Source organism: Malurus melanocephalus, unplaced genomic scaffold (genome assembly GCF_030028575.1).
Source record: "Malurus melanocephalus ecotype Western Australia unplaced genomic scaffold, MMel_1.1 scaffold_195, whole genome shotgun sequence".
Lineage (NCBI taxonomy): Eukaryota > Metazoa > Chordata > Aves > Passeriformes > Maluridae > Malurus > Malurus melanocephalus.
In genome coordinates, this window is record NW_026623427.1 from 1309153 (window position 1) to 1330814 (window position 21662).

Consider the following 21662-nt stretch of genomic DNA (forward strand, 5'->3'; position numbering starts at 1 on the left):
AGCCACGCCCCTTTGGCGGGCCCGGCAGCGCGGGGAGGGACAGGAGGCGCGCATGCGGAATGTTTTGGGTTGTTTTGGGGTTTTCCTCGCCCTGGGAAGCGGCTGCCGCCCCGGAGAACATCCCTGGGTGCGGGCAGCGGACACCCCCAAAAAATCCACGCGTGTTTTCCTGGCCGGTCGGGACGCCGCTTCACGGTGCCCCCAGCCCGAGCTGTCCGACCGTGTTCCTCACCGGCCGCCTGTCAGTCAGGGTGAACTTGCTCGCCTTGTTTGTGCTTCGGCGGGTCGGTTTTGACTTACCCCTGTGGTATGTGGAAGCGCCGACTCCAATAAACCATTAACTCTTTCTCGTGCCGGCAATCAGGCTAGGCTTTGCCCGGGACGGCTCCACCGCCCTTTTATGGCAAAGCCGGAACCGGGCTTACCGGGTGCGATGCACGCGTGGGGTCTCAGCCCCTCCGGGAGCGCCACCGAGCCCCACGCCAGACGCGCCACAGGGTCCAGGCGGACGGCTGGGACATCGCGCGGGGTCGGGAGGGGGAGTGATGTCCGCTCGCCTCAGGGACTTCTTTGTCACGCCGCCCGCTGTCGTCTCGTCTGGGTTCCTCTCCGCGGAGCCCGCTCTATCCTCCCGGTCCCCCGCTCCAGCCGCTGGGCTTCGCACCTTCCTTTGCCGCCGCACCGTTCCTCTGCCCGCCACCACCAGCCGCAGCTACTTCGATRTCGGGATGTTTGGAGAGAATCCGAGCGCCCACCTTCCACCGGAGTGTGGTCCCGGCGCTCTCCCCGACGGTGAGACCGCCCGGGTCCCGCGGCAGCCTGTCACGGCCACAGTGCCCTCTAAAATACCGAGCAGCTCCTCCGTAAACCGCGTCTTCTCCCGTTTCGTGTTTTATGACCCATATACTACTGTTTAAACGTAATTCTCTCAATCTCCGAAGCCACCTTGCCAAAGCTTGACCTCTCACAATTCAGTTAGCCGTGAAAAAAAAAGTACCCGTCGGTTGTCAAAACGCAGAGATTAAGATATCTACCGGCGCTGGCTGGTGTACAGGGTTGGCGGGGAAATGGGGTTTCTCGAAGGTGGGACCCCCATCAGGAGGAGCTAATCCCGACGCAGATAACTCTGCCCTGGAGATCGGGTTATCACCCCATCGGCCAGCGCATTCCCGTTTTGGGATGAATAGCCAATATTTTCAACTGGGTAACCCCGCACCGCCCCGCTTGTCTAGGGAAACTCTCTTCCTGTATCTCTCAATCACATGTAGCATTRTTGTGTTTGACTTTTAGGGACTCATCCCCTGTCTCTCTTCGCACAGATCGGATGCCAGCTTGAGCGACTTCCCCTCGCGCCGCGCCAGCGGGATAGCGCCCGGATTAAGTCAGCTCAGGGGAAGGCAAGAGCGTGATTCGTTCCCGGCCGCAGCCATGAGCAGGGTGAGAATCAGTAGCATTTCTGGACTGGGATCGGGGCGGAGAGGGAGAGTGGGCAGGGAGAAGCAGCAACGACTCACTGATGCCACCACCAGTGGCACCCCCGGCTCCGGAAGGCTCCCGGCCCCGCTCCTGCCAGCGCCCGCGGAGAGCAGAGTGGGGGCCYCAGTGGGCTCGTTTCCAGCGAGGCTCTTTCCCCACTTTTTCCTMCCAAGCTGCTTCCCTCACAACCCCACTCCCCCTCCTTGTGACCCCGAACCCATCGACGAGAGCAGCGTGTGGTGGTGGTCCGGTGTCGCGACAGAGCCGCGTGAAGCTCTCAAGGCAGGCACATGGGTAAAACCCCCACTGACAATTCCTACACGGGTGAATGCCCCCATTATGACCCCTGCCCGTGGGTCCTTCCTGGGTGCTGCCGCGCCAAGGCTGCTTCTTCCGCCGGGCTGCTGCTCTGCATCTGCGCAAATGGCAAAGCAGAGTGCCGGCTGACAGGGCACCTGTGCCACAGAAACCGTGGGGAAGGGCCACGGCTGTCGACACGGGGCTCGGGGAGGTTCCTAGGTGAGTGGTCACCATCTGTATGAGAACAGTGCAACCACCAAYTCGCAGGTCCCCGCAGAGTCACGTACAGGTAAACTGATCTTAAAAAGAAGCACTTGCATAACTACCAGCAGAGAAGATGCCTCAGCTCATGGAGTATCTTCCGAAAATGTCACCATTTGCAAACCCATGGGTTCATCTTCGCGTGTTTCTGTCACCAAATASTGAAAATGGTAATAAGAATTTATTGGTCATAAATTATTGTACAACAGGCTTTCACAGGCTGAAATCTCTCAATGGCTCAGTACTGGCTCAAGTCTATTTTTCTAGTCATAAATGAAATACTTTATTCGAAGGTCTCCTTTTCAAAGAKCTTTCCCCCTCCCCTCACCTAAGGTTTGCGGCAACCACTGACTACTAAAACAAYCACCCGTGGTTATTTCAGCGACGCTGGTAGTGACAGGGGGTCTGCCTTTCCCTAGTAATCTGCTTTCAAGATAGTTTGCACCAAGCGATGGAAACTCTTATCAGCTCCGCTTGGAGCAAGGTTGAATTCGTGTTAGGAACGACCGGAGGGTCCCAGGTCTCCCCCGGTTTGAGGCAGGCACGGCGCAGGGGAGGAGGCTGCTCTTCCCGCGGGGATTTCCGCGGYCGCGGTGCGGCGCGGAGCGGCTGCCTGCACACCCCTCGTACACACAGACACACACACAGAGACACACACACACACACGCAGAGGCACAGACACTCTCTCGGAAAGCCTTCAAATCCCCAAACACAAAAAGGGAAGGCTTTATCGGAGTTTAGTTACTTATCTGGATTTTTGTTAAACCGCTGCTGTGATCTCCGCGTAGTTGCGCGAGTGTGTTAATTGTTCTGATAATGTGTTGTTATCGATACAATAACAATACAGTCGTGTATAATGTGATTTACTTGCCTTTGACCTGTCAATTCCTGGCGCATGCAAATTCAAGGGCGCGATCTTTCCTTCTGCTACCGGGGGAGGGGGTGAAGGGAGGGGTGATTGTGGGGGGGAACAAAAACCCGAGCAGATGCTTTATCACAGGAAGGCTAAACAGGACTTTCCAGAATGCAATGCTATATTCCATCACGCAAGATCAGAGCGCTTTTAGAAATATTAAAGGGGGGGTTAGACTATCTTCTCGATAACCCGTGTGTTAATTCTGTCGGCTTGCTTATAGTAGGTGTAACTACACCCACTCCAAATACTGCCCGATTTCTCAAATTCTGACCAAACATCTAATTTCTCGTGCTTTTTTAAAGACGAATTTAAAGTGAGTTTCKAGGAAGCAAGCTCATTTCCTCCTAATTTTTATTTGAGCCTAACAATCAGGTAGCGAATCAAAGAGATAAAAAGAAGTTGAAGAACAGTGGTTATCCCGATAGCGATCTCCGCCTCGCCGTGCCTCCCAATTGAAAAGCTGATTCACGGGCTCGGCAGCCCCAGCACTCCCCGGCATTGGCAGAGCCACATCGCGTTTTCACGGCTCCCTTTGTGCACTGAAGCGTTTCCATCCACCGACTTTGAAAGCTGACATTTTTCTTCGTGTAGGGTATCAGTCACCGATTCCACATCACTTTCAGCTGTCCCARGTTGCTGGGCAGGCTCGAATCTTAAGCACACCAACAAGTTGGCAGGCTGATCGTTGTGCTTGTATGGAGCTTGGCAGGTTTGTGAGCGCTCCTAAGTCTTTTTCCTCTCGCGAAGTCCAATACACCTGTAGTGAAAAGGGAGTTTTACCCCGTGAGCTCTTTATTGTGCATAATAYGCTAAAGTCATTCATTTGCTTTTACAGAGTGCTTCCAAATGCTCGGTATTATTATTTTTCAATAACATTCACATATTATTAGAGCAGCTGGTAGCCCAAGCTCTAGTGAAGTGTCTGGCAAAGGATTCTATTATAAAACACTGGTTTCTAAGTTTATAGTTTCTAATTTGGCTGTGAAAGTGTGATTCTGGATGGAACTTGGCACTCAAATGCTCAGCTGGAGAGTAAACTTTTTATAATAAAAACATTGGTTTACTGGGTTTGCTATTTTAAGTTAGAAGAGAATTAACAAAGTTTTTACTAGTTTGGGAAGCATAGAGAAGTCCTGTACTTTTTTGAAAATTAAATGTTATGATTTTGGTAAGAGTTGAATATGTTCTGTGATTTAATGTGTATTACTTTAAAAGCAAAATCCGATGTATGTCTGTGCCTCAGGATACTGGGGTTGCTYTAGCAAGAACACCAGACCCAGATCTCACACAATCATTGATGGCAGTTCTGATCAGAAGGTGGTGATGGGGTCCTTACTACTTATAAAAGTAAAGAAAACTTTAAAATTCAGCCTATTTGATTTTGCTAAGAGACTAGATAATCTTTATCTAATCGGTATGCACTCCATTTGTAAGGCAAGCTATTTTCATGTACTTCAATGAGTCAATTTTTTGCTGCTTCTTAATCCTGTTAGCCTTGCAGTGGCTTTGCTGCCTGGGAAGGATGATCAGAAGCACAAGGAACAGCCAAGGAAATCTCAGAACAAAAAAGAGATGATGTTTGTGTGGTTACATGCTAGTTGCTGTCTGGGGAAGTGAAGGCGAGAACAAGTCTCATGGCAGAGTTCCTGGACAGGCTTAGATGTTCCAGAAAGGGCAGCTAAATACCTACCCAGCACGAGGAGCTACTGGAAACTCGTCAAGTAATACAGATATGTAAGCTTCCCCTGCCTCACATGATGAAATCAGAGCTCCTATGGATGGAGACTGGATGCTGTCTCTAGAGTCCAGGTTTCCCTGTTTCGGTAGTCTCCTCTATTTTTTTTCTTCAAAGGCTGAGCAGCACTCATACTTCCTTTTTCCAAAGGAATGGACYTTATCGTTGTGGTGTCAGTGCTTTGTATGAAAGTATGGTATGRTTTTATAGTTCCCCATCAGGAGAGGTGAGCCTTGCTTTTTGGTGTCTTCTACTACAATCTTCTTTATATACATAAAATCTCTGAAGACTTTTGCATTTAAATTCAATCAAAATTCTACAGTGACAAAAATCATCTCATTTCACTTCTCAGGGCTGTCCAGCAGTCATAGAGGATGTTTTTCCTGGAGTTAATACATTTCAATGACCAGTCTAGTTTTGTTCAAGGTTCATTCATAACTGTACACAAAAGGTTGTTTTGCTAGTTATGGGTGCTAGACAGGTCCTAAAAAAATCTAAGCAATTTTGAAGACRAGGTCTTAGATGTCAGAGGATAAGGCTGTGGTTTGGAAGCTTTTGACATTTTGGCATTTCAGGATTTGTAAGTGTACAAAAGGAGGCTAGAAACATGATCAGAGTTTGGTCCATTCCCCTCCGAAGAAGAGTTGAGCAYAAATTTTTTCTCTTTGCCTTCTGATTATAATGACTTTTTAGTTGACTACAAACAACTAGGGAGTGGAGGCCCATAATGGAAAGAATCTATATCTCTTTGGATTTAAACTCATGGCCTTTGCTTCTTTATGATCAGTGTCTTGTTTTTCTGTTTGTAAGAATGGGCAGTTTCTGCATTCCATTTGTTAGGAGGAATCAAAATGTCACTCAGGAAAGTTCAACGTTAGTGGTCACAAGCCAGATCTRGTGATCAGAGGAGTTAAACACAGAGGGTAACTGCACCTACACACCACACCTACATTAGTACCTGCACCTGCATTTTTAGCTTAGATCAATGGTGCCACAGCTTTCCAAGCAAATCTCTTCACTTGCTCCCTCCATTCTCTGGTTTCCATTGAGGAGCAGTCAGATGAGACTAAATCATCAGATATTCTTCATCTGCTCTTGGGAGTGTGGTCTCCAAAGACTCCAGCTCAAACTAAATCAGCTAGACCCCAATAGCATAAAATGGATTATATTTAGTGCTTTTGATTCAGACAAAACACCATTGACCATTCCACTTGTTGCATCCACTTATTTTAGGTTCTCCAGGATGATCTTTTCTGGTGGAAGGAAAAGGCACTTCTGCCACTGCATGAGTGTTCCACTGGTAAGGAGTAGCTCTACTTTGTGGGTGTTCTGTGACCATAGGCATGAGTAGTAAAAACCCAAGGACCAGTGAGTCAATGGTTGCCTGGCCTTCATCCTTAACACAGGTTTTGGGATTTTGCTAGGCCTTACATCATCCTCACCATAAACTTCTCACTCTCCACAGTAGGATAYGTAATGGCTTCCCTTGGCATGGACATCGAATGGAAACTATTCTAATTTTCCAAAGTCAGTTGAACAATTTAATCTTATTGTGGTGAGCATYGCCTCAATTAAAAAAAAMCAAAAAAACTTTACTTAAGTGTGCAGTTTCAATAGTAATAATTGCTAGACTATTTTTTTCACCTCCAAATTTAGATTTTTCTCTCACTTTAAAAAGTAAGCTATTATTTTGAATAACTTATCTCTATAAACACTTGCCAGGTTTGTATAATCATCTCCTACTAAGCTAACACACTACTACTGCTGAGAGTTCTGAAAGATTGAGGTCTTTTAATTTGTCAGCATCATAAAAGCGTCTCATGGAATATGTTGTGCAGTGCTAGACTTCAAGAAAAATACAAATTCAGTGGACAGAATGCAGCAAGACTGATCAGAGGTCTAAAAATGTGCTATATACACAGATATACAAGTAAAGATTGAAAACAACATTGTTACTTAATCTGGAGAGGAGAAGGAACTGGTCTTTAGGGGTATAAAAGCTAAATGCCAAGATGAGAGGATTAAATTATGTTTGTGGGGATAAACAAGACATAATGAGCTTAAGATGTGAATTCCAGTTAAATCCTGGAAAAATATAAGCTTCAAATAGTGAGTATGGATCTGCAGAGCCTGCTTCTGCCTGGAGAAGCAATGGGAACACCAAAGGATGTTAAGAACAGGTGAGACCARCTTGTCAAGAGTGACAAAACCCTAGGACAGTTTTCTTCTGCTCCTCTTTGTATGGATATGTGACATGGGAAGAATCAGTTTTCACTTAGTTCTTCATGTAATCTTTTCCACTCTTCTGAGCCCACACATCCTGCTGGTTCACAGCCTGCAAACTCGCCATTCCTCTCCTACCCMCACGTGATCAGCACCAGTGCTCCTCCCCTGTGTGAGCATTGCCAAAAGGACCCWATGTGAGCATGTCTTCCACTGACATCATGTTCTGTTTTACTCTCTGGTTTAGCTGGTTCTGGCCTTCTCTTTCTTCTCAGCACAGTTTTGTCACTGTCTGTGAGAAGTCCTGTTACTGACATGACTTTACTGTTTTTTCCCCACTTTCTCACTTTTCTATTGTGTTTCAGATCTCTGTTGAAAGTACATTTTCTGCATCATTACTATATGAGTTTTCTCTTCCAACTGCATTCCCTAGATCTGTAATTGGAATATTCAATTTAATCATTAATTGTACTGTCATTTATATGAAATTTCAGTGCAAGTTATTTGAATCRCATGAAAAAAAGGAAAGGTCATCACTGATAGATAGCATTGGCAAAAAATTATCAATAGGGTACCAAATCAGTGACAAATTTRACTCTTGGTGTATGAAATTTGTTTAGGGTATCTTTGCTGGTAATGTGCAGGGAAGTTTGTAATCCTCTACAGACATTTAAATTTCTTCCATAATATTCTCCCATGTGAGGTTCACTGATATAAAAAAGAAAGGTGGTTTTTGTTAGTGTTATTGAGAGTCTGACTTTTATTACTGATTGTGTAGAAAGAATAAGAGAGCAGAACGTACATGAAGAAAGAGACTTATAAAAGAGCAAGGAGTTTTGCAGCATTCCTGGAGATGCCATTTCATTTCAGTGGSTAAAATAAAATCAAAATTTTCAGAAGAAGTTCTTTTGGTATTCAATTCTCTTGTCAACTTTTTCTTACATATTATCAGATGTTGTTTATAGAGTATGAAGAAGATCATGCCAAARTGCTCATTTGCCCAGAAAGTAAATAATTCAGACTTGGATCTTCTGAAAGACACAAGAAGAATWGAATGCAGATCTTTCAAAGTATGAGGGTGCCTAATTTCCATTGATTTTAATTCCCTCAAGGAGATTCAATGGGATATTATGCCCTAAATTCCTTGAAAATATCTGTACACTCTGAATGGAATCAGCCCAAAGCACATTTATTCTTTATGATAGAAACAGATTGTTGTATTGTTTCTTGTTCACCCCCTCCAGTTTTTTAATGCTTCAACCGTTTTCCAAGTAGGATGGTTAAACAATGGCTAGAACAAAGACTATATAAAGTTCCATTTTCTTGGATTCATCTGGGTCTTTACTCCATTTTCCAAATGAAGCCCCGTCCTGCTGCACYAGGAGTTACCTGAACAAATTTCCATGGAGTAAGCTGCTATGTGAAGATGACCACATAGCTCCTCAATGCTGAGTGCCCATGTGCACGGCAAACTTAGGATAAAAGAAGGAAAAWAACTGGAAAATATCCTTCAGAGGAAAAAAAGTGCACAAACCACCTCACAAACACTGTGAGAATGTGGGATGATTGGCAGTTCCAATGGTGTAGACGATGTGCTATGGTGTACRTTATCCCACAAGGAATTGCTCCTGTGCACATTTTGTGTAACAAAACCAACCAGAGATGACAAGACCTAAAATGAGATCTTGTGGATGGCCTAGCCATGGTCTTTTGCTGAATTGTCAGGAGTGCCATATCTTCCTTTTGTTATATCAGAGACACCAGAAGCACATCTTTGGGGCCCTGATCTAGTAGGTGGCGTTCTTATCCATGACAGTGGGCTTACAACTAGATGAGTTTTAAAGCCCCTTCCAACCCAAACCATTCTATAATTCAATATCTCAGCCACAAGATATTATATTTCTTTTCACCCAAAAAAACTTTTCTTAAAATATGTGTTAAGCCCTTCTTTTGCAAAGTGATTTAACAAAGTTATTAAATGTTATATAGGAAAAATAAAAAGAGAATTAATGAATAATCTCCTCTTATTGTAATCCTATAAAAATGCTTCAGGTATATCTATTAGATGTGATAATATTGCTGTTCAACAAAGCAATAGCAGTACTTGTSTTTGACCAGCATAACACCTTGTGCTTTCTCTTTCTTCCTTTGAAATAGTGACCCTGTTAAAAACAGCAATAAAGCCGTTATATTTCAGGGGAGCAATACTTTTAAACATAATTAATGAAATCACAAACACAAAGTATGACCCTATGAAGTAAAAGGGAGAGAAATGTTCCTGTTGTCTCATGGGAAATGTGATACTGGTGTCCTTTTCTTCTCCTGGTCATTATATGGATAGATAGAACATAAGACTCCTTCATAAAATCCACATCAGCATTAATATTTGCATTTTCTAGAATATGATTATTACAATTTTCCCCCCAAATGTTATGTGTKTGATAGGTAGATAGAAAACAAGAAATAGTTTGCCGTAAGAAACTATGTGATTTTGGAGTAAAAACAGAAAGCATACTTTCTTCTCTAAAGACTTCACTCAAAGCCTGCTGAAGTACATGGGCTCTCCCAAACTGCCTCCCAGGATCACTGGGCATAGGCATCAGATTGCCCAAAATAAATCTTTTGTGACTTCACTGTTGAGTTCCAGCCTTCCCAGCTAGAAGRCCAGTTCATGAAACTACTTTGTTGCCAGCCCCTTTTCCTCTCTCCCTGTGCAATCGCCTGGCTGGTTGCCTTAATGGTAAGCAGACAGTTGAACTTGCAGTTCCTACCATGGAAACACTCAAAATGTATAAACCTTTCCTGCCATATGTGTTAGTATGATTCCTTCAAGCACAGGTATGCTTATGGATTTTTTTTTTTATTTTCTTATAGGCAGAGATGAGTTTAACAGGAGAGGTTCACCTCAAAGTGTAGATACAATTAGTTTATTTTGGCTCACAGCACAGAGAGTTTAGAACAAACTAATAAATTAAAACCGAGAAGACTCCTTCAGGCACTCTGACATTTTTCTTTTTCTCTTTCTTTTTCTTTTTGTGTTTAACAGGAGGTGGCAGTTGTAGCATTTGCAAAATAATAAGTACAATAATTTGACATTGTGATATGATTACTTATGTAAGTGCTTAGACATACAAATACCTAAGCACTAATGTCATCATTGAGAGTCATGGCAGTTATTTCAGCCAAGTTAATAAAAGATCATTACTGTAACTATCTACACAGGACTGAACACGATGGGGAATCTGGGATATGAGAAGATTTAACAATAAAAAACACACTCAAAGTTTATTCTCAGTGCATTTTTGCACATGTGATTATTCTAACAATAAATCGGAAATAATTCAGTGGGTATGTGATCTGTTACAGGTATTTAGAGATAAAATGAAACAATAAAATTTCACTTTTCTTATCCATGTATCTTACCCTCTGTTTTCTCTGGTGAGGAATCTAAGCACAGTTAATTGAAACATGATTTCTGTCTAGTTTACATGCTCCTGGATCCTAACTTAGAGATGTAAATAGCTGGGTGTGAACTTGCTAGGTATTATATTCAGCTGACACAAACARCCCAACCAGATAGTTCTGTGTAGATAACAAACTCATTTCTGCATTGGTTGGGAACCAGAGCTCAAGTGATTGTTGTTCTTTTAATGATTATTTATTTAAATTGGTCTAATTCAAATACAAAGTTGGTCCCAGTCTATGGCTGGCTGGACAAAATTCACAGGTTGGATAAAACATCGGGACAGGAGTTAGTCCCCCTTCCCTGTCTCACCAAGAACCTCACAGCCAGGACTTTTCCATGGCAGTCAGCTATTGCTCCTTTTCATCCAGCAAAAACCTGCAAAAACAAGCCTTGTTGAGTTATGCAACAAATCTCAGTCCTGGCAGATAGGAGAGGAGGTAAATAACAAAATGAATTTCAAAATGGTATCAGCGGGGATGCCTCGCTGAATGGGCCTGCCTCCAACCCACCCATAGAAATTTTAGACAGTATCTCTCCAGGCTCTTGGGTTCAAAGAGAGCAGCATCAGGGTTGAAACTGGAAGCCCCTTTTCAAAAAAATCATCATTGCCCGAAAAGGATCTAATACATCCCWGAAGGATGCCCATAATATAATTTGAAGACACATACTCCCAGAGCCTTCTTTTCAGAACCACTCTCCTCCTTCTCTGCACCAGCACTGAAAACCGTGGTCAGACTGGTTGACTGACCCAGCTGAAAAATAACCACCCCAAAGAGGAAAAAACCACAAGTTTTCACCAGTCACACAAACACACATTTGGTTGCTAACACTGATGAATGAGCAGCAGTGGAAAGGTGAATGCAGAGAGAAACACGGGACCTTGCCTATCAGYAGCAGCACAGTCTGAGATCAGCATAACCCACTTGTGAAACCTCACCCTGTGTGCCAGTGGATGAAATTCACACAAGAAGGCACCRCTTTTACTCTCTTAGACAGGGTAATGCTGGGCTGAAATAAAAATTACCATGAAGTTCTCCTTTGAGATAGAAACACCATGGCCAGAGGCTCTCTAAGCTGCTCACTACCCTCAGCAGCCCTGCTGATCACAGTTTCACAGCTGCCACGGTGGGTGGAAGGGAGCCTTTCTTCTTTTGCTCTGCAGCCAACAAATAGTATTTCAAAATCAGAAGGACTTGGCATAGATCTGCCTTTACTGGCAGTTTGTTTGTGTACTATGTTTACTTATGACAATCGAGTATCAGGGAAAGATGTTTTAAGCTGATTTATCAGTAATTATCAATGTCTAAGACCATTACAGAGCTGCCTGTAACAGGCTTTGTCAGTCAGTGGGATCTGGCCTGGAGTATCAACAAGGTATGAATGGAACCTGAAGGTTTTCTTTTACCTCTGGAAGCAAAGAAGAAAAATACTTGTATGACTTCTTCATCCATCCCAGTCCCAAGCAGAGTTTCTCTCACCCAGCAGACTGGCAGGAGAGGTTCCAGTGCAGTAGGATCACTAGCCAGCAGAGGCAGTGGTGGCACAGGTAAAAGGTCCAGGGACGCTCCTTTCCATCCCTGCTCGCCCTTGCTAGTTCACATGTCTCTGGCTGGTTGTTTTTGTGGGTAGATATGCAGGACCAGCTGGGAGCATGGAGAATGAAGCTCCCCTAATATCATTCTTCACCTTCCTCACAAACACATCTCCAAAGCTCCAGGTCACATTGTAGTCACACCCAAACTCGTGATGCGCAGCTTACCACACCTCTCTTCCCATGAGGTCCTCACAAGGCTCTTCAAAGTCATCTGATCCATGAGCACTTCTGAGYTTCTGGCTCTTCTTGACTCTCCTAGACACTTTCCAGGATTAAAGGAGCACAGCRGAGAGGAACACACTTATCCACAGAATTGAAACCTGTTGCAGGAAAATTGCTRTAACTTCACATATCTTAATGATTGAGTTTCATTGATAGCCTATGTGTCCGACAAATTAGAACAGATCCCCGCTGAGCTGGCGAATTTCTGCAGAGCAATCCCTGGCACCACATTTGTTTATCTTTGTCGACAATTTCTCTCATTGTCTCTCTCATTGATGAAACCACAAATAGTGTGCCAAGATCATTTGCCTCAATAAAAATGACAACAAATTTAAGAAGCACAGATATGTAAGYGGCACTACAGTCCTTATCAGTGACACCCAAAACCGAGCTGGAACCATTAGCTGTCAAGGACAGACAATTAAAACAGGTTCTCTACCTCAGCAAGATAAACCTGTCCATAACACCTACTTGTGTCCATGAAGAAATCACTTTGATCTTGAATACAACCTTTAAAAAAATTAGGAAAATTGGAAAAAATGGCTATGTATTCATACAGGACATTAAGAGAGTGCAAACAAAAGCACAGAGTTGAGGTTTTTGAAACTTTTGCACAGGTAAGTCAAGTAAATCAAGTGTAATGTCTTGATTTCACTGATGTTTAATCCTTCACCTTCAACATGAAACTCCATAGGAGTTGCTTCTGGAAAATGAAAGATAGTGTCCACATGAGGGTTTAATGAAAGGTATTTTATGTGGATTCGTATTACAGCCTCAAGTATTTCAAGACATTTTTCTCAACTGTCCCCAGTTAGACAAAGCCCAGGTATTTACTCCTGATTGAAGTTCCTGCTGTCCTTCCTGGTCCTCCCAGGTGTGGCTCCACACRATAATTGTCCCAGTGGCTGTTTCTTGCACCAGCCATGGAGCAATGGCTGTGGCAAGGGCCCGAGGTAGAGCACCTGATCAGCCACTCCAGAGAAACAGAGCACAGTCAGGAGCATTTCTGTCAATGATCTCTCCAGGCTCATTTGCAGACGATGGCCTTTACTTGGATTGAATAATGTTTAGTTCTCCAAACTGTCACATACAATGCCAATTATGTAAAAATACTTGTTCTGCATCCCTGATGGCACTCGCTAGTCTCTCACATCTTAGACTATGCCCTGTTCTGAGTTCCATTCCTTGTGTTGTGGGTTGGGTGAAATGCCATTGAAGCTACGGGYGTAGCCACTGCCTTCCTTTAATGTATTTGTAAGGAACAGTTAATCTGTTTCATGAAATGAGAGCGACCTCCTCCCAAGACTATAGCATATCTTACTGTTCAAAGCCGTGGTACACCCATGGGCTGCTCAGGTTGGATGGGGTAGCAGAGGGGTTTGGCTGGCTTGCTTTTAATAGGACAGGAAGTGTATGCATATCTCTGTGTCTAGAAGAGGGAAAGAAAAACCCTTGCAAGAATAAATAAAGAAAAATGAGGTAGAGCCTGCAAGAAATAAAAAGATTGTGGCCATTAGAAAAAGAAGAAAGAAGGAAGTCTTTGAGCTGAATACTTGAATTTTCCTGAGCTCAGGGAACTGGGACTTCATAAAGTCATTGTAAATAAAGAGGATTTATCAGAGAGATCTGATTCCATTTGAAATTCCTCTTTCCAAGGGAAAAAAAATCTCAAGACCCTGAACTTAAATGAAGTGTTCAGGTCAAAAGATATGAGACAAATCCCTACTGAAATCAGGAGAATTGTGCATGATATAAGGCTGGAATTTACCTCCCATATCCAATTTTAATTTTTCCCTGCCTCTAACACGAACACATAAACATAGGGAGAGAAAAATAGAAAGGATTAGAAGGGAGGAGAAAGGGAGAGTAGAAAGGGAGCATGTAAATCTTATCATTCCCCATATATGCTCAGTACAAAATTATAATTTAATAATGCTTATTTCTTGACATAGTCATTAGATTTTTTTCCTTTATTAAAATGAAATAGCGGTGATAAGGAATAATTCAAGGTTTTTGATTTGATGACATAGGCTATACAATTTTGGCTATATGGATTCTTGTGCTATTCATAAGCCTGTTTAGCTTTGCACTTGTGTTGCAGGAGGATTGAATTATAGCTTTGCAGCAGATTAGATTTCTTTGTATTATTCTATTTATATCTATCTGGTTGCTCTATTACACATTTTCCTCATACTATCTTATAAACTGATTGGGACATGTCTCCTTTTCCATTGTGTGCATAAGTGCCCACCACAGTATGGATTTAAAAGCAAAATTAAATACCCAGTATCCCAGGCTTTAAAAATCATTGGTGCTCTGTTGCTGCATTATAATTCTGCCTACAGTTCTACCTACCTACTTCCAGCTTATACAGAAAATGCAATTAGAGAYGTGGATTGTTGAGAAATGGGAATTATTTTCCGTGATTCATCATGACGAAAGTTTGCCCATTTTTGGCCCCATTTGCCCTATTCAAGCTTTGCTGAGGAGAGCTTTTGATGACACTCTTATGTTCTTAATACAATATGCTGTGTAATATCTAAAAATGTTCTCAGCTCAGTTGGCATCCTTGTTTGCTTTGGAGAGCTGTGTCTTTGTGTCCTAAAATRTAAGATGTATAATCCTTGCATTTGCTCTGTGACTTGAAATAACTAACATGCTGTTATTTCCTGTAAGAGGCATAATAGTGAGGGAAAATACTGARTATTTTACTCAGCAATAAAATGTTCTCCAAGTGTTGATACATCTTAGCATAAAGCAGATTCTAATATGGGTCTTTTCTTACACTGTGTTTATTGAATTTGTTATTCGTGAAAGTAGGACTCAAGAGGTGGACTAAATCCAAGGATAGTGTGGGCAGGTGCTGTGCAAGCCTTCCCTCTCAGCTTCTCCGAGTCCCCCTTTATCTCAGTTTGTTGCTGTTTTTACACTGTACCTCCTCACGGCAGAAATGCAGTGTYTTTATTGTGTGGACAAATATTTGCTGAATTCTGAGATGAAAACTGCTCCATTTTTTTCCCCCTGTGCTAGGTCTGAACTGGTTTTTTTACAGGTGGGGACCTGGTGCTCTGATATAGCTGAACAGAGAGTGAAGAAGCAAAGCATCAGACCTTGCTGSCACTTTTTAGTTTCCCCTGCACACACCAAATATACATTTCAGCCCATTTCTAAAGAGTGTGGCAAAAGACATTTRATAATAGTGATAAACAAAGGCTTAACTGAGATGTAATCTATTTTGGGGCCACAGCTAAATGAGGATGGCCTTTTACAGTCATCTAACTGTAAATTAAATATGAATCCCATGATTTCGGACTTCATATGCCCTGACTATATTCCTCCTAATAGCCATTCAAACTAATTTTGCACATTTTGTGTATATTTATGATAAAAATGTAAATGAAAGAATCAAAACCTGGTAGCTTTACTTTACAATACTTCACTTGAAGCRTACAGGCAGAGTAAACATTGGAGAAAAAAAAAAGTGTTAGTAGCTCTGGGAAGCATAGAGTGTTTAATATCCAGATTAAATATTGGTGGAGCTTGAGCTCCTTTTCTGTCAGTCTATCACCTGCTGTTGTAAAAGACTCCTGTCACATGTCTCCTGACCAATTATGTCTGCAGTAGCTTGGGAAGAATCCTCTATCTGGCTGCTCACGGTGCTGTGGGCTATGAACAGGAGACTGCCCTGAATTATTCTCAGGATAAACCCTTTATGGGTTTTAGAAACAATTAACTTATCTATTTTCTACTAGTCCAAAAGCTTTATGGGTAGCACAAATGTAAATTTATTTTAACCTCAAATCCAATGTATAATTTTTGTGGAACTGGAAGTRGGGAACCAGTGTGATTGGAAGATACATTTCAATTAATTCTTCCTCCGACGCTTTATCTCCTCGGCATCAGAACCTTTTATAGTGTTAAAATTAACAATTATGCAGCTGATGGCTGGCTGAAACCACAGGGGATCTGGAAAGGGCTTCAGATAACACAACATGTATAAATCATTCAGGAGAACAATTCATGAAAGAAAAGTTATCTGTGTTTTGGATGACATTGGAAGAACTAAATAGGAGTCAATTTGAGGAAGAGACATTTTGCTCCATTGTCCAGCCTGGCTTTTTTTTCTCTCTTTTTTTCATTGTGTTGTAATATACATTTTCAAAATTAATTAACCATTAACAGCAAGATAAATGTTTCTTCTTGTGTTAGGGAAATGCTGGCCTCGGTGGTGAAAGATTATTTCACATGAGCAGTACTCTTGAAGAAAGCTGTTGCCAGATAAGGTGGCGACTGTACTTTGAAGAGGAACAATGAGAAGTGACAGACAAGACCGTGTTTACCAAACTGAATAGAAGACTCGCAGGTTTCCACTCACTGCTCGGTTACCTAAGCCCAGGGAATCAAGGCTGGAGTGCTGTTTCACCAACCCGGATCAGTAACAAAGTGGTAACTACTTCAGAGTATAATAACGTGCCGCGAAATCTTACTCCAGGGGGTAACGAATAACATTTTCCTAATTTAATTTTTGCGAAATGTTTAAAAAATAACATCGTTGGAACAGCTCTTGTGTTTATGAATTTGGCAGCTGTGGAGGATTTTTGTGCCGTGCTTTTTTTACARCGCTCAGCCTTTTGATTACAGGTTGGGGTGTGAACACAGCACAACGCAAATGTGAAATCCTTCTATTTCAACCAGGCCACAAATGTAGAAATAGGAAGCAGATGTTCTTGTTCTGCAACTTAGGGAATATCTAAATTTGGCAGCCACACTGTACACAGAATAGCATGGGACTCACGTGTGTGCAGTGCTCCAAGCCACAGTCATGAAAATAACTAACTCCAGGAGCATCRTGCCAACCCAGCTCATCCAGAAAAGGCCACTGGAAATAGGAATCTTCTCCCATTTTTGTCTCTATCACTGCAGAGCTGGCAGAGTTGGTACCTTTAGTATAGGGTATGATGAGATACTCTCACTAAATTGCTTGTGATCTTTGATAAAGAGCTCAGTTTTTATTAATTTTAAGCTGTGTTTGTGATTCTACAGTTCTGAACCCAAATATTTGTAGAGCTGAAGTCTAGAACAATCCCACTGTCTGTTTACAGCATCTTCAATTCCTTTGTTGATGTGAACAGTGCAGATCAGCACTGCCAGATGAGCATCCAAACAAGTTCAGCAGGAAAGAGGAACAAGAACAGAACATGCATGCTTTTTATGTATACATATGTATATATATATATATGCACAGTGGGATTGTTTCTTCCTTCTTTTGCAAATATATCAAGTGGATTCATGTTAGAGGGCAGCATTTAATGAAATTGGTGACACACAACTGACAATCAGACTGTATTTACATAAGTAAATGCATATATGGAATGCAAACACTGTATGAAAAGGGCTGCTAGATACAATGGTTATTTTAACTATAGATATCTGAAATAGGGAGTGTAAGTTTTCAGTATGTGCATAATCAGCTGTTATCTATCTGTTAGTGGTTTTTATAATGCATATGATTTTTATTAATCTCATCCAYGGTTATTTTTACATTCAAGCTCTTAGCGCCTTTGAGTTCTGGCTACAATATTATTGGACAAGGTTATATAACATATTTCTATTTTTTATTACATGGCACTTTGTATCCATGAATATACTTTACAACAACATATACACATCTTTATTTCTCATTCCGATTCAAATCAATCAAATACAAATGTTRCTGAACACAGGTGCAGAAAATATTTGGTTCAAATCACATTTTTTGGTTACCTGTCACAAAACCACTTTTTAATATGTGAGGGGGRAAATCCTTTATGCTAATTTTGACATATATGTGTTGGCTGCGGAGCACATTTTCTCTTGATGACAATCAGCAGGTTAGATTAATCTAGTAGCATTACAGAAAAAAATACAGGCCTTTGTTATGGGTATTACCCAGAAGATCTTTAGAGAGGTCCTGGAAAAYGGACCTTAAAAGTTATACTAAGTAATGATATGTTAATAGTTCCAAATAGGACAGACACACACACACACACACAAAATTTGGCAAAGTCCCTTTGTCTCCTGATGACCCACAAAAGTGGAAGGKTGAGATTCTTTGTTGTATCTACCTGTGCCAGGAACATAGTACAGATCAGGGCTAACACACAAAGTTTTACCCAAGCAAAAATTTCTTCTGTGCTTAGGAAGGATTTTTAGGACCTCTGATTTATTTCACTCTGTTCAGGACATCTGGCTCTAATTTCTTTTCTTCCAGYCCCCATGACTTAAGGAAACTGTTTTGAAAGGGTATTTCTTGCTTTGGTCTACATCATTACATTTCGTAAGTGGTGAAATTTGGTTTTTTTTTTGGTTTGTTTTTCTTTTGTCTCAGCAGTCCAAGGACAAAGGTGATGTCCTTGATCACGTAGAGGTAAAGAAATGAAGTTTGACAGAACAAGGGTACAGAGAACAGATTTCTTATTGAGGCATTTAAACCAGTGACATCTCTTCCAACCTTACCTTTTCCTTTGCCAGGAGTTACCACATATGGAGCAAAAATGGCTGAAGGAAAGGTGTCAGCTTCTCATCTTTGGCAATTTTAAGACTGATGTTTTAACATAAAGTCTTATTGGTGGACATTCATCATAGTAGGTCAAGCTGCAGTTGATATCATTGCTTTCAGTGTCCACCTGGTGGATGGAAACCACAAGCAGAAGGATGGGCTAACTGCTGGCACCATTTCTAAAAACCAGAGAARAAGTCCATCAGAGCCCTAAGCTTTCTTGGAGTGCAGTCCTTGCTCCAAGAGTGTCCTCTCTTCAGCAACAAACACAGCTTAGATCTTTCTGCCTAGTTTCCTCACTATAAATTGTGATGATAAAGAGTATTCATCTAGTTTTGTATAAGGAATGATTAAAAAACAGGCGAAAATCCATCCCTCAAAAGTCCCATAACCACAGAGCCACAGAGGGGTACTGTGTTTGGGTTTCTCTGCATGAGGCTTGCCATGTTCTTGGTGCTGGCTGTTTTCCACACAGGAGAAGGAAAGMGTGAAACTACCCACAGCTTTTACAAACTATCAGAAGAAACCATATCTGTAGAGTATCTTTAGAAAGAAGAATACATATCCAGAGCATTCAGAGCAAGAACTGTTAGTCTACTTGCTAGTGTTCCCACCCACTACCATGACACTTGCATTCCTGCTGGAGAGTGGCCCAGCTTCAAAAGGAAGGATTGCACTTAAATAATGTGGGGCATGTTGCTCTAAATAGCACTGGAATCAAACACAGTATGTGTTACTGGRCAGCTTAACTTTTTACATGTGTTTTCTTTTTGATTATGGTTCACAAAGAGATGGTGACAATTGAATWAATGATTAAATTGATTTTTTCAAGCATTTTCAAATTGGGACACTCTCAAAGACACCTCCTTAAAATAGGTTTGATTTTCATGAGCTGGTCTTTTCCAACAAAAGCAAGAAAAATCCTGATGATTTCTGGTGAGAAAATTTCCTTTTTTAACACGTGTCTGCGACTCTGTCCTCATGACACTGTGATGACATGGTGGTGGGCACAGGCTGCCTGTGCCTCTGCCTTGTGACACAGAATGTGCACTCTGCAGTTGGATCACTAACATGGTGCAGGAGACAGGTGTGTTCTTTGGTGTCTATTATGTATTACTTGCACGCTGTTGAAGCTGTGAAATCCTATAAGAAGAAAAGGCATCTGCACAATGTCTTCTTAGAGATAGTGCTGTTATAAATCATCACATACAGAGAAGAAAAACCTTCTAATTGCATGCTTTATCTTCAAAAGTGACGAATTTCAGAACAATCTGCATATCAGGTACCTTGTTAGTATTTTAGTGCTAAAAGGCTTCTGCTGATATATATCCAGCTTCTGTTACCTGTCTTTGACACACCACATAGTTACTTTCTTTTTAATCTCTGAAAAGCAGAAATATTGTGAGCTCTTTGCTGGTGCCAGTATGGATAGGAGCCATCCCTAAAGAGACGTGTATTGCAATTGGCAAGATATAAATCACATTCGGTATAAATATAGAGGTGTTTGTGTGTCAGGATGTTGGCAAGTGGTTTGTGGGAAAAACTACTCTGTTGGATGCTGAAAGCATCTTTCATTTTTGCCATCATCTTTGCCATTTACGACTCCTTTTCTTGCTGCTTTTGTGCCAGTCTTTGGATTATCATTAGGGATATATGTGATTGCTTGTCCAGGTGTTGCACAGAAGTGCCTTGAAAGAGAAAGAGGAGTTCTTGCCCCATTCCTGGTGAGAGTGATGCTGTTAGGAATTAGTTTCTGTGGTTTTTGTTTGGTTTTTTTTTGGGTTTTTTTTTTTTTTTTACAATCACTGTCTTCATTCACTAATGTTAGCACATATTTATTTGTGCAGGAGCTTTGTTCTCTGCCTAAACTGGGACTTGCAACTGCCTTGCTGTCTCTTTGAAGTGTAGTGATTAATCCCTTCCAAACCTCATCTTCAAATTGCTGTTTCTTGACCTTTTGCTCATCATTTCCTTTCACCCTGTTTCTTCTTTTTTTTTTCTTTTTTTCTTGCTTTGATGAACTTATATCAAGCTGATGGCAAGTTCGCAGGTCTCATAATGCAGCTTAGTGCAGTTACTTTTCTTTCAATCCTTTGGCATAAGAAAGATGAGTTTCATGSTGGTGGGTGTCTGCTGCAGACCACCTGAACAGGAAGAAGAAACAGGTGATAACTTCAGATAAGAAGTTCAAAAGGTGGTCAAAAAAGACCACCAGCATCTTAAGCAAGTTCTAGCAGGAATTCTAGCAGGAGTTCATCACCAGCAGGTTGAAGGAGATGATCCTTCCCACACCCAGCAGAGGTGAGGCACATCTACAGTCCTGTGCCCAGTTCTGGGAGAGTCAGGAGACTCCAAAGGCGCCTTCCCACCTCAGTTGTACTGTGATTCTCTCATACATCTTTTTGCTCTTCTTCATCCTTCGATTTGGAAAAAAAGGCTGAGCAGATAGAAAGGTAGAAATATGAAATTGTCCTTTGATGAAGATYGTGCTCTTTGAGAAAAGTATATATACAGTGTTGATTTTATGCACATCACCTGCYGGAATCAACAAGAAATTTGAAATAAATGGAGGAGATACCCAGGGGAAGCTATGTGACTCATATGTCTGAAGCAAGGGATGCCAGAGGCTTTGATTGAGTAGTTAAATATCCAGACAACATAAACTGCACTGGTGAATCAATAACAATTCTCTGTTTGTGACATCATTTCCTTTTTTTTTTTTTTAAAGGCAGTATCTTATGACTAGATCTTCATTACATGTAAGGTCAATGGATCTGTTTCCCAGAACAGGTAGCTGGGAATCCCCAGCTGGGGAGGTGAAGACTTCCAGCCTAAATCTGTGAGCTTTGGGAGGGAAATTACTATAAACACAGCAGGCTGAAATCCAGTTGCCAGCTTATGTAGGGGTCTTGCAGATCCATAGACATCTCC

At 41.8% G+C, this 21662-nt stretch overlaps 1 protein-coding gene across 3 annotated transcripts; it reads left to right on the top strand.

Annotated features, from left to right (window-relative positions):
- The first annotated feature begins 6 nt into the window (after positions 1-6).
- LOC130577792 (uncharacterized) lies at positions 7-17747 on the top strand. Of its 3 annotated transcripts, XM_057373379.1 has the most exons (3): positions 7-792; positions 1320-1437; positions 16403-17747. In XM_057373379.1, exons 1-3 carry the CDS (start codon positions 401-403, stop codon positions 16505-16507), a joined length of 615 nt encoding a protein of 204 aa, XP_057229362.1. In that variant the 5' UTR covers positions 7-400; the 3' UTR covers positions 16508-17747. The 3 variants fall into 3 exon arrangements, 2 of the variants coding, with proteins under 2 accessions (XP_057229362.1, XP_057229361.1); XR_008965808.1 differs by lacking the exon at positions 16403-17747 and having other exon boundaries at positions 1291-3321; XM_057373378.1 differs by lacking the exon at positions 16403-17747 and having other exon boundaries at positions 1320-3321.
- The last annotated feature ends 3915 nt before the right edge of the window (positions 17748-21662 follow it).